Source organism: Aythya marila (genome assembly GCF_965140915.1).
Source record: "Aythya marila genome assembly, chromosome: 15".
NCBI lineage: Eukaryota > Metazoa > Chordata > Aves > Anseriformes > Anatidae > Aythya > Aythya marila.
The window spans coordinates 14,745,854-14,758,957 of record NC_139056.1 but is presented as its reverse complement, the minus strand read 5'-3'; the positions used below and the strand labels follow the sequence as shown (position 1 = coordinate 14,758,957).

At 56.6% G+C, this 13,104-nt stretch overlaps 1 protein-coding gene across 5 annotated transcripts in view; it reads left to right on the top strand.

The window, feature by feature from the left end:
* Window positions 1-2,944: 2,944 nt before the first annotated feature.
* Window positions 2,945-13,104, top strand: part of PEMT (phosphatidylethanolamine N-methyltransferase) — a 39,100-nt gene continuing 28,940 nt past the window's right edge. The window contains exons 1-2 of one of the 5 annotated variants that reach the window (XM_082772528.1): window positions 2,945-3,028; window positions 5,670-5,777. In XM_082772528.1, the coding sequence (XP_082628654.1) occupies window positions 5,685-5,777 (93 nt within the window). In that variant the 5' untranslated portion in view covers window positions 2,945-3,028; window positions 5,670-5,684. Of the gene's footprint in view, window positions 3,029-3,225; window positions 3,407-4,206; window positions 4,227-5,669; window positions 5,778-13,104 lie in introns of those variants that run through there. The other 4 variants (XM_082772527.1, XM_082772526.1, XM_082772529.1 and 1 more) reach the window with 4 other exon arrangements.

The following is a 13,104-nucleotide window of genomic DNA, read 5'->3' as shown; positions in this document are numbered from 1 at the left end:
AAGAGCTGCTCCCATGGGACCTCTGTCAACGAGGGACACGGCTGGGGTGGCACCAGGCGGGTGGTGGGATCGGGTAGGAAAAAACCCAGTTGCCAGCAGAAGCAGCCCTTCCCGGTGACCACACTAGTGGCCAAACCTCCCTAAGGATGAACATCAATTCTGGTTCATTTGGCTGGAGAAATGAGAAAAAAGGGGGATTGTAAGAGGTTCAAGGCAAGCAGAGGAGCTCATGGGCTTGTCCTGCTTCTCAAGGGGTGGCAGCAAGTCAGCTGGGAGTGTTAAAGCTGTGGGTGCCCTTTTTTTTCCCTTTTTCTCAGCGTGGAAGTCAATCGTTTGGCCTGGAAACTTCCTCTTGGGCTTCTAAGGAGTCAAAATTAACCTGTGCTCTTGGCTGGTGTTTTCCAGTGCCCCATTTCCGAAGGAAACCCACCTGAAGGCACTCCCTGCGCTGGGAGTCCTGCCATCTCCTTGCGCTCAGGGACTTGGAAATGCTCCTGAGCCAAACCACAGCTTGCTGAGCCACAGCATCCCGCTAAACCTGACAGCAAGCATCCTTCACCGGCCTGCTGCATGCATGCACTGCTGACCTGAGGACAATCAGCAAGGAAAAGGCACAAAAACCTTTGGTGCAGCTGCAGCAGACGCCTGCAGAAGCCACGGCGGCTGCACAAACCCCACGCACCATCGATCCTCCCTCCTGCAGGGCAGCTCCTCGCCCCTCTCCCTGATGACTTTAAGTGCTCTCTACCCACGCAGGCACTCTGCAAGTCCACATTCATCGAGGCTGACCCCTCGGGGCTGTGATGGGATTTAAAAGGCCGCTGGGAGGCTTCCAGCTGAGAAGGGACTCGGGAACGGGGAGGGCAGTGCCCTCTTCCTTAGCTCAGCGCTCGGAAACAGAGCGCTGGATAAAAGGCACGCCACAGGGAGAAGGGGAGGGATGGGGACACAAAGGGAGATCCAGCCCTGCAGAAAGCCCTCTTTGTCTCCTGCACAGCTGCCAGGATATTTCCAAGGCCGGTGCATGGCGGGGCCCTGCTGTTGGAAACACCCCAAGCCCTATAACATCCCCTCAACAGGGGATTTGGCAGTGGGAGCAGCATGGGGGTCCTGTACCCCTGCCCCAAATGCAGCCCCCCTCCCCTGAAGCGCAGGGTGCCCCCCAGCGTGGGGTGACAGGATGGGTACGTTTGTGACAACCCCGCTCTCCCCCATGAATGCTGACTTTTAGCTCTTACCCAGTGATTTCAGTTCCTGCCCCACATTTTTCTCCTAACAATTTTAAAAGAACCTCAGAGTCAGTGATTTCAGCTCCTGCCCCCTGTTTCCCTCCAAAAGCTTTATTATTCAGCTCCTCTTCGTTTCAGGTCCAGCTCTTCTTTCTCAGCTCCTTTCCCACAATTTTACCTTTTCCTCCCCCATTTCCTCTCCTGAATGTGGAGTCTCAGCTCCTTCCCAGGGATTTCAGCTCTTGCCCCGTGTTTCCCCCCAGAAGCTTTATCATCCTCCCAGCCTGCTGTGGTGTCCTTGTCCTCTCCCAGCCAGCCAGGGACAAGTTCTCCCATTTGGAGAGCTTTCCTCCCTGCTACCTCCCTCCCCGGGGAGACATTTCCCCCTTTTCTGAGCACTGCCGTCACTGCTCTCCCCACCGCGTCCCCTTCGCCCTCCCCTCTGCCCCAAGGACCCAGCTGGTGGGACTTGCAAAATAAACATCCTCCTGCGCTGGGAGATGGCAGAGGCGATAATTACACACTCAACGCAGCAAAATTATCCAGCGCCAGGGAGAAGAGGCCGGAAGCAGCTGGAGATAATCCGTTTCGGGGAACGCTGCTCCCACCCACAGCGCTTTCGTCTGCATCCCACCCCAAACCAGCCAGCGCTGCAGTTTCTGCTGTGATCGCGTTCGTAGGGCCCAGCCGGGATGGGATCCAGCCTCGTGCAAGAGTCCAAAGTGCAGGAGCTGGTCCTGCAGGCAGGGAAATGGGGATGCAGAGAGGGATTTGGATGAGTGGGGATAAAGAAACCTGGTTTCCCACTGAGCTGGGTTGTCACTGGGCGTCCCAGCATCTTTCAAGCACAATCTCAGAGGATGGTGTTTTGCCAGCGAGGGCTGCACGTGAACCATCACTCACGCATGTTTTTGGTGCCTGTCCAGGCAAATGTGCACAAAAATCCCATCCCCTTCCCCACCACCGCTTCTGAAAGATCTCTGGAGGGGATGCTTGAAGCTCACTCACAACACTCCCTTCCTGTCAAACTCCTTTTTGAAAAAAATGTATTTCTTCTCAAATGAAGGTCTGTCAAACTGGAAGGTCCACGCAGAGATCCTCTGGGGTCCGCAGGGAGGATCCTACCTGAATTCCTACACACAGGACTGATTCCCACCAGCTGCACCAACCCGAAACGTCTCGGAGAGGCGAGCAGAAAAGAAATAATGCCAGGAATCATCATCGCAGTCATTACCAACAGTACCACCTGCTGAAGGGAGTGGGGCACGGTGAATCAGCCCTAAAACACATCCAGACCTGACGGGCTGAAATTTTGCCTTGGGATGAGCAAGCAGCGATGCCAGGAGCAATTCCTGTACCAAAAACCCCGCTTTTGGCCCCAAACACTGACCTCCTGTGGGACACACCACAAACCCCGTGCCCTTTGCCAAGCCCCACGCTTTCCCCATCTGTTTGACCCCAAAGGGCCGCGAGGCTCCCACTGCCCCCCCACTGCACCCCCCCACTTCTCCAGGACATCCCGGGGGTCTCGGAGCCCCCCGTCCCCAACCCCAACCCCAATGTCCCCCCCACACGACCCCAGGGGACCCAACCCCACCTCCCCCCCACCCCGGGGGGCTGCAGGCGGTGCCGTTCTCCTCCATCCCCCTCCTATCTCCATTCTCCCCCCCCCTTTTTTTTTTTTTTTTTTTTCTTCTTGCTTCACCGGAGCGAAGTCCAGCGAGCCTCCAGCTCCGGCCACCCCCCCTCGGCAACCGGACACAAGCCGGGAACCCCCCGAGACGAAGGCACCGAGCTCGGTGGGTGCTCCCCCAAGGCTTTATTTTTTTTTGGGGGGGACACACAACGGGCACGGCCCCGCTCCCTCCTTGCCTTTCCCCCCCCCATCTCCGCGGCGTCCTCTGGGCCCTGTAGTCCTCTTGGTGGCGGACTACACTTCCCAGCACCGCCACCGTGTGCTGGTGGTGCTGGTGGGGAAGGAAAAAAAAAAGGGGGAAAAAAGACGAGCCCCGTCTTCCCCCCCCCCCATCCCCGTCCAGCCCCCTCCAGCCCCGGTCATGGCCCTACGGGACGGCCCCGGGGGCGAGCGGGGCCCCGCGGGTGGGCGGCGGGGAACGGGGTCGCGGTGGTGGCCGAGGGATTGCTGCAGAGGGCTGGAAGGCCTGGACTACGGGCAGGTACCGGGATAAAAGCCATAGGGGGGGGTTATATGGGGTGCCCCCAAGCCATCCCGGCTCGCTTCGCCACGCTGCACCCGCTGCGGGGGCCGGGGGGATCATGGCAAGGGGGGTGGGATGGTGCCGCGTGAGGTTTGGGTGTTGTGGGGGTTGTGGGGTGTGGTGATGGAGGGTTTGGGGTCGTTCTGGGATCTATGGGGTCGGGAAGGTGGCTGCTGGTGGCTGCCACGCTGCTGTCGTGGCGGGACTGCCAACGCTGCTCCGTGCGAGGAAGGTGATGGTGAAGGTTTTGGGGCTGCTGGAGATCACATCCCTGCCCTGTGTCCCCCCGTGAGCAGGGGTATGGGTGATAAACCCCCGGGGTTGGGGCTGCAGGTGGAGGAGATTGCTGGAAACCTGCAGGGATGCTCAGCACCACGCGTGGACGGGGCTTGAGGTGCTTCCCGTGGCCCTTCCCGGCACTAATTGCTGCTGGAGGCAGGATTTCGTGCCACATCCTTACGGCACCTAGTGGGGTGAACCCCTCCTGCTGCCACTGCCAGCCCTGTGTGGCCGCACAGCTCCCGTCCACCCCGATTTTGGGGCCTTGCAGCATCCCAGCAAGCAGCGTTTGCCGCCGGGATGCGGTTATTTATGGCCTGTCAGGGAGGAGGGGGCAAAGTCGGATGTTCTGTGCTCGTTACCTGCTCGTCTCGGCGGCTTGCAGAGACAGCTCATCCTAATGGGCTCCCCTTTCATCCCAAAAAGCACACGCCAGGCACAGGCCAATCTGCTTCCCGCTGGCAGCGGCGAATTTGGTCGTTGAGGAGGAGAAAAGGAGGTGAGCTGCGATGTTAACGATGTTGCCAGCCGGGAGTTAGTAGGTCAAGAAGCTTTTGTTCAGCATGTGCTGGCGCTGTGTGAAACAAGAGGAAAGAAGCTGTCCTGGTCCTGGGCTTTGCCATTGAAGCAGGACCGGACAGTTCGGCCCCGGAGGCTCTCTCAGTGCCCAGGTTACGGCTTGGCAGCTCTTGATTTGAAGGGACAAGGTCTAATGGTGAAGGGCTGCATGGGGGTGACAGGAGGAATAGGGACAGAGGGTGAGGAGAGGCCTTAGGGGCTCTCCCCTTCGCTCAGCGCTCTCCCTGGGGGCAGTCGGTGGTGGTCGACGTGCTGGGGGCAAACCCATGCGAGGCTCGCCGTGCCTGCCCGTAAAATTCAACCTTTGCTCTCGCCCTTCGTCCTCTGGGCGGTCGTTTGGCCGTGAGGGGACAGCAGGCCGAGCAGCCCCTCTCCGTGACTGCTGTCACCGCTCCATTTCCTTGGAAGGAGCCCGCGGGAGCTTCTCTTCTGGACAGGAGAGGTCAGGCCGCTGCATTTTCCAGCCCTTCCCGTCCCCTGGCATCGCAGGACTCGCAAACACAGCTGTGTTTGGGAAGCAGAATCCTTCCACGTCTCAATGTTGTCTTGGTGTTGATTCAAGTGAGGGAAAGGCTCGGGCCGGGCTGCTATTTTGTCTTTTGTTTTCAAAGTTTTTGGAGGAAAAAAAAAAAAAAAAAAAAAAAGAAAAGGCGCTGGCTGTTTTTCATCCACATACCACTGCAAGGAGAGGGGGAGGGATGGGGAAGCAGCGTGGCTTGCTGCACATAAAAACAGCGACAGGGAGCTGTCCTGGGAAAAAAAATGAGTGGAGATAAAAGGAAATAGGGGGAAAAACAGAAAGGAGAAAAGGAGGAAAACCAGGAAGGTTTAAGGGTTTTCTTTTGTTGTTGTTACATAACAGAGGAAAGTTTTTTGCAGCTGATGATGCAAAAGCATCCGTGCACACTGTGCAGCGGGTTGGCATCGGTCTTGTGTAATGGAAAACGAGTTGGAGGCTGCACGGTGCAGGGCTCGGGGTGTCCGTCCTCTCTCCCCAGGAGCAAGGAGGCCGTGAAGCAGTGCCCCCTTCCCTGTGGCTCAGAAACATGTAGGGTTTCCCTGTAGTGCTGGTGCCCATCCCACAGCAGCAGGTCCTCACAGCGCCCGGGTCCTTTTGGGCACCACTGCAGACACGGCGCTCCCTGAGGCGTGTGGGGAGCCGGTTTTGGGGGAGCCCCCACCCCTCTTTTTGGCTTTGCACCCTGAGCTTTGCAAGATTTAACGATGCATTGCTTGGGGACATTGAAAGATTGATCCTTTCCTGCAGGGTGTTGGGTTTGGGACGAAGACACCCCCTTTGGGTATGAGGCTCAATGCCCCCACAGACACCCCCCGACCCCAATAACTGCCTCTCTCCCCCCAGGTGGATGTTACAGCCATGGCGCAGCTCTTCGGCTACGTGGACATGACCGACTCTGGCTTCATTGCAGCCATCCTCTCCATCGCCTTCAACCCCTTCTTCTGGAACGTGGTAAGAGCCGCTTGCACACCGGCCACACCAGGGGATGGACCCCCTTTGGGCTGCGCTGAGCAGCCCCCTACCTCTTCCAAACACCCCTAAATCATCTCTCCTGCAGGAGCCCTGTCATCCTCCCCACTGGTGGTGGTGTTTATTGCTCTGGGAACACGAGGCCGGAGGAGAAACCACCTCTGGGGAGGTCTGCTGGGCTGGGTGGGGAGAGCTGTGCCCAGGTCGCAGGCACTCGAAGTGGGTGAGCAGGGAGCTGTGCTGTCTCCTGGGGGCAGCGGTGGCTGTGACCGATGTGGCAGAGGACAGGAAGGTAGGAGCCAGCGCAGGATGCAGAAGGGATGAGGAACCGAGCTCAGGAGAGGGGAAAGAGCAGGCAAACCCATCCTTCAGCCACCTCCTGCTGCACCTCCTGCCCCAGCAGCCAGGCACGGGTCACCCCCCACACTGGGGATGCGCTGGGCGCGTCTCCTGCTGCTTCTCCTCAAAGTTCGTTGGCAGGCGGTTGTGTGGATGCAGGAAACAAAACCAGCCAAAAAAGTTAACCTGAATAAATCCCTTCTCCATCATGCTGTGAACTCTGGCAAAGAACTGCAGAGGTGGCAGCGAGCCAGCCCGAAGCGTGGGTAGGGTACCTGGGCACAGGTGATGCTCGCTGCCTCTGTGGGTTGCAGCTGGGCACCATACAGCTTCAGGAGCTGATGCTGGAAGAGCTTTCTGTGCCCTTTATCACCTCCCTGCAAGAGCAGCGAGCACCAACGCTGCTGTGCGAGCACTGCAGAGCCAAGGCGCCAGCTGGAGAGCCCAGGACGAGGAGCACGAGTTCCCACAGCATCCTCTGCAGCGCAGCTGAGGGCTGGGGACGAAGCCTTCTCCCCGCAAGCACTCATGGAAACGGGATGGCAGCGCAGCCAAGATTCCAGAAGCCGCCTGCCAAAGCTCCCCGCAGCGCTTCTCACCCCGGGGAAGTCTCCTTAAAAAGGCCTTGTTTTTTTCCAGAGGGGGAGGACTCGGCTCTCTCCGAGCGCGGGGGCTCTTGAGATCGTCTCACGCTGGGCTTTGGAAAAGCGAGGCTCTCCGAGCCGTGAGTCACTGTGGAAACCTCTGTCGGAGTTCTTTGTTGCAGCCTCCCTAATTTTTCATGCAACTCGTTATTAAAAAGTCTCACGGTGTCTGAAATGCGAGCTGGAATATGCCACGTTATTTCAGCTGCGGAGTCATCGCTCAGCATAAAGCAGCAATGAACAAGAAGATTCGGGATGTGGTCTCCGGGGGAAGAGACGGGCTCCAGCGAGAAGCAGCATAAAAGGGAAAGAAAAAAAAAAGTCCTTTATTGGCGTCTGCTGCTCTGCCTGCGAGTCGCGGGATGCCTGCAGCTTGGGAAATAGCGCTGCTTTTTGGATCAAGAGTTTGGCTGCTGTTAAAGGACGGGGAAGGCTGATGTAACAGCAGGAAGTTCATTGCTGTGGCTTGCTGCCGTCCCCTCCGAGCGTCTGAAGAGCATTGCCGTTGGCGGCAGGTGGCACTGCAAGCAAATCGTGCGGGGAGCAGAAGGCATCTCTGCATGGGTTTGCAGCCCGCAACCTGAGCGGGCGTGCTGGTGGGAAGCTCTGGGGAGGCGAGCGTGGCACTGGACGCTCCTCAGCTGCAGAGGGCCAGGTGCCTCGCGCAGTCCATGTGCCTCCATCCACACGCTTGTGCTCCCGGCACCTCTCTGATGTTTTCAGGCCCTTCCAGGCTCTGGCTCGCACCAGGCACTGCTCGGAGGCTCTTGCAGGGGTGCTGGGGGACCTGCAGCCCTGTGCAAGCCCCTGCTGTCGGGTGCAACTTAGCAGCAGTGGCTCCAGCCATCCCTGAATTTTCCCTAGCCTGTCTGTCTGGTTACCGTCCCCTGCCTGCACGGAGCCAGCAGCTCTTCTTTCTTTCTCTGCATCCCTGCACAGGCTCCCTTTGTCTTTTTTTCTTTGAGTTCCTTCCCAGCAGCTGAGCTCGTCTCTGCATCTGAATGACTTCGTCTGGGCTTGCAAGAGCCTCAGTGCAAAGAAGGGTTTCTGGGCAGTGCCAGGCACCCTCTGCTCTCAGTGCTTACTAAGCAATGCGGGGCCCTGGTCAAAACACCTCCTGTGCGTGAAATTCCCGATTTGGGTAGAAATCGGGTGGGGACGCACTGATTTAGTTCAGCGTCTTCATTCCCTTTTTCTCCTGAACTCCAGCCAGGTCTGCCTCTTGCAAAGCTTGGCGCCGGGTTGTCCTTGCTACGCAGAGCCTCTGAATAAATATGTGGTGGGGAAACCCTGCCTCGGCGGGGGCTCGGGCACTGCACAGGCACCTCATGGCCTCGGGGCAGCGAGCGCTGGCTGCCCTGCTCTCAGCGGTCACGGGGAGTTTGCCCTGCTAAGCAGCCGGCGTGTTTCTTTTGGACAAAACTGCAGTGTTTGGAGACGAAGCAAGAGCTACGGAGGCTGTGGAGCAGCGTGGCTTCAGAGAAAACCTGAGTGCTCGTCGAGTCGAGTGCTGTACTTCGCTTAAGAGAAGCAGTTTAGAGGAGCAGAGCCGAAGAGGAGCAGCCTGCAGGACTCGAGCTGGGCTGGGCTGATGCTCCTTCATTCCACAAGGGGGAAAAGTCCCCCCAAAAAGACCACAGGGTTCCCAGTTCCTACCCTCTTCCCTGCATGCACGTGCTGGGGATACCATGAATGTCCCCCTGCGGTCTCCTGCTGCACCTCCCCACCAAAACCCAGCCCTCACACCCCCTCTTCTCCTTCCTGAAGTCGGTGCCAATTAAAACCCAGCTCATCCCTGGGTGGCCCCCAGCTTATGCTATCCACGGCACAGCTCGGACACGTTCCTGCACTATTCACCTCTTTTTTTTCCTCTCCTCCTCGTGCTGCCTCTTGCTTTCCCACCCGCTGGGGCTGTTACAAAAGGAGCTGCTGGGTGCCACACTCCCACGTGAGCCAGGGTGCCCACGAGGCCCCAAAAAGCAGCAGCGGAGCCGTTCCAGCAGGAAAGTTGCTCGAGCTGCCCGAGGATGTTGAGAGCAACCAAGAGACCTGAGCCCCGGTGGGGCTGTTGAGGGGCACCTGGCGAGGAGGAGGCGTGTGGCTGGAGCCGTGCCATAAAACTGTAATGAGGTCGGGGAGGCAGAAACTTCAATAAATCCCATCTGTGTTTGGAAAGCCGCGGGACGATGGGCAAAATTTCCCTTCCGTTGGTAACTAAGGAAGATATTAAATAACAGCTCCTCGGGGACAAACATTTCCAAGCCAGGAGAGGCAGATAACCTGCGTGCTGGAGGCTTGAAAGAGCTCTCCGAGCCTTGGCATATGGGGAGTTTCTAGAAAGCTGGGTGGTTTCTGGTGCTGTCTCAACAGCAAGCAGGCAAGTGGCAGAGCTGGGAGCCAAGGTGGCTGACGTCCACCTCCACGCAAACAGGTTGAAGCAAGGAGCACATCCATCAGCGATCCTGCTCCGGATTTGAGCCTCTTAAAAGTTTTTTCTGGCTGGCGTCACAGCCTGATTTAGACACGGCACATCTTCAGCTGCTGCGCAGGAGCGTGCTCGTCTCCTCACCCCTGGTGACCCCCTCGAAATACCCGTGCATGGCGCAGGAATCCGCAGGGCGAAACCTCAGGTGTCAAGGCTAGGAATGGGATTAGCATAATTTAGCGTGATTTATAAAGAAAATAGAGCCCATCAGGCAAATGTGATTTTATTCTTCAAGGTTGCAGGTTTTCCTGTTCAGGGTAACAAGATCTCTGTTCTAGAATTTCTGTCAAGTGCTTAAACTGCATGAGGTTTTGATTAAAGAAGCAGTTGCACAGGGACCTGAGCTGACAACGCCTGGCTCCTGATGGATGTGTATCTCTTGGTTCGTTTATTTTTAATTTCCCTTCCTTTTCTCCTTCTTTGGAGACTGGAGAGAGCTGCCAAGTGGATAAGAAGCGCTTGAGTGGGGCGGAGGGGGGAGTTTGCAGACGCCGGCAGCCCAATCTCACCGCCCTCTGACCGCTTCTCGCTAAATTCGGAGGAAGGTGCCTGCCTAAAAACCTCCCCCCGCTGCCGGGAACTGTCAGGATTGAGACCTCCGGGTGCAGACCTGGCAAACCTTCTGGGGGCAGGAGAAAAACGCCTTCTGCTGAGGGATTTCGGCAGCTCTCGCTGCTTCTCTTGCAGAAGGGGGGAGACTGAGAGGTGGCTTGATTGCGGCGCGTTTAGTACCTGGCTGGGGGAAGGAAATTGCAGCATAAGGAATGGCTGGAAGCCAGCATCTGGGTGAGGGTTGGGGGGGCTGCTGGTGGAGGGGGGCCCTGCACGCAGCTCGAGCATTCGGTGCAGGGCGGGTGGCTGGAGTTTGAAGGATTGGGTAGATGAGCAAGCTGGAGCGGGTGATTTAATGCTCTCTTCGGGCCCGCAAATTCCGCAAATCTGCAAGAGTTTCGTGATCTCCCTGAAAAAAAAAAACCCTCTGCCTGCGTGCAGCTGTGGGTAAGAGCAGGAAAACAGCCCTCAGACGTCTTCTGGAAAGCGCTTTCAGATCCCATCGTTGCAGCCGTGGCACAGTGACAATGGTTATCTGCGTAGAGCAGATGCCAGATCAATAGCAGGGCTTCGAGCCACGCTGCAAGGCAATTGACTGCAGCAAGCGGCTCTTTGCTGGGGTAGAGCTGGGCTCACGACGAGGCTCAGCTTCATTCTTACATCTCCGGTCTTAAAATGTCACCACCAGCCCTGTTCCCTTTCATCCTTTGTGCGGGGAGAGAATCCACATTATTCATAATTGGGCTCTCTACCAGGCGGCAATAGCCGTTTTCATTGCCTACAATGCCTGAGAAACAGCGAGGATTTGCTTTTTCTCCTTTTTTTTTCCCCCTCAAACAGCATTTAGTGGCAATTTTGTTCTGAGTGACTTGGTAACGCTGCCCACTCGGGTGGTGATAGCTTCGGAGCGATGCTGTAATCGCGTTGGGATCGATTCCCCTGGCCGTTCTCGTAACGAACGCCCCGGGACTCGTCCTGCTGCGAGTCCCCTGTCCTCTGCCCCGTAACTCTGCACCTGCCTGGCTGATAAATTTAGCCTTTGCAGTGTGTCAGCACCGCTGTGAGCCACGTAACAGGCGCCCAAACTGGGTCACATCCTCCAGCCTGCCGGCTGGAGCGCCACAATTAGGAGCTGTGTTACCTGGCGGGGGAGCCGCGTCCTGCATCCCAGCACTGCTTCCCTCTCCCCTTCAGCCTCCCAGCCAGGTTTTTTAACCTCATTCCTCCTCAAAAAGCCGTGCAATGTCTTTATTATATCCTCGCAGGCTGAGCTGCCTGCTGCAGAGGGGAATCGTGGAGCCCAGCCACTCGAGCAGCCACCGTGCACCGGTACCAGCCCATGCTTGGGCACCTGAACCATTTCCACGCAGGAATTTAGGATTCTCCTTGGGTACACGATGCCCGCTCAGCATTTCTCTGAACTGACGTCAGGATCTTGCCTCTCACCTCATAGTTTCTTGTGAATCGTGACCAAAGTGGCCCAGGAAGCAGCCTCCTTTTTTTAGCTTTTGCCACATGCTTCTCTAGGAACCCAGGGGTTGTTGCGCATTCCGGACTTCTCTTGTTTAGCATTTTAAAAATAAACTGCGGGATGCTGGCAGCCCTGCTGGAGTAAGTCAGCACACGCACAAAAGATGAAAAAATACATTGAAGCTGAGATTCCCAAGTCATTGTGCGGCAGAGGATTATTTATAGACCCTCGGAGCTGGGAGAGGCCTTTCCTCTCGGCCCCTCCATCCCTATCCTGCATACTGCAGCAAGACACGCTCTCCCATCACCACCTACATCCCACGGGACAAAGGAAAAAAGAAAGTGGTGGTGGTTTTATCTACCCAGCCCAGGAGGCGTGGAAGGCAGCTCGGGGCTTTGCAGTTTTCGTGCCCAGTTTTGGGGTTGGGGGCTACGGAGCCCTGACTCTGCGTCAGGACATTTTCTGTCCTTGGAAATGTGCACGGGCTTCCTTCCAGACGTGTTTCTGCCACGGTTGTAGATTGAGCTCGGTGTTTTCCGGGTATGCCTCGGGGCAGCCTGTTTAGCAGAAGCCTGTCCAATTCCCAGAAAGACAGCATCTCCCAAAATAGGCTGCTTTGATGAGGAAAGGCAGACACACTCAGTCTGCTGGGGCACGGGGGTCAGCCGGGCTTTAGGCTTCGGGTCAGCACCCCCACGAAAATGCACCCTTGTTACGTCTGGTTTTCCCCCACCCTTGCCGAACTCAGAGGGGACGCTGATCTCCATTTGCTCCCGTGAAAGTAGGAAGTGGTGAAGTAGCTTAATAACTCATGAAGTAAAGCCCTCGTTTTCCTTTCGAACCATATTTTATCCCCCGTGGCATAAGGAGCTGGAAGTGGCACTTGGCAGAGGACTCAGACATCCCTCGTGGGTGAAACTGGGCAGCTCAGCCACAGCATCAGCTGGGCACCGGTTCCTGGTAAATATTGGGAGCCTCATCTCAGCTCAACAAATATCTGCACTCCCCCCAGTGCTGCCTGACTTGAAAATTAAGAATTTCCTTGCCAGAAAAGCTGGCTGCCCCAGGCTTCGTTAAACTTCCCCCATCTCCCAGCGAATTTTGGGGTGAGGCAGAGGAAGGCTGAGGGGAGCTCTCCATCTTCCCATGTCCCACCGCAATCACGAACCTCCTCGGTGCATGACCCAGTTGTCCAGATTTAACTATATCTTGTTGTGTTGTGTTTTTTTTTTTTTTTTTTTCTCCCTGAAAACCCTTTTTTGTTCCCCATTTTACTCCTCCAGAGCAGATGATTCAGTGCCGGGCTCGTTCTGCAGGTCGGGGCGTGCGAGCGGCGTCTGGCTGGCTGAAGGGCTTTCACTCGCAGTCTGCGTGGGCACATTCACTTCGGTGTGATCCTTTTTTTTTGCACTTTTGGGAAGAAAAAGCAGGCTGTGAGCCTCAAGTGGGTGAAATAGAGATGGGCTTTAGCAATTTTCTCTGCATTCAGCCGTTGCAGGAAAGCCTGACCATCAGGGCTTGTAGAACACCTTCGCCGCCACCTTTGTGCGGTGGGAGGTTTGCTCATTATCTGCCTCGTGCCTCGCTTATAAAAAGGAGCTGTAATTGTGGCAGCTCCTCGCCATAAAAGCACAAAGACGTTTTCAGGGAAGGAAAAAGTCCACGCAGCTTTTATGATCGGGTATGGTACTCTGCCTGCTTTTCTCACCTCCTGCCCTTCATCCAGCATCAGCTCCTCCTGGTGCTATCTGTGACCACCTCCGGATGGAGCCTCCCCCTTGCTATAGAAATACCCCTTTTAGAAGGACCAAATTTAGC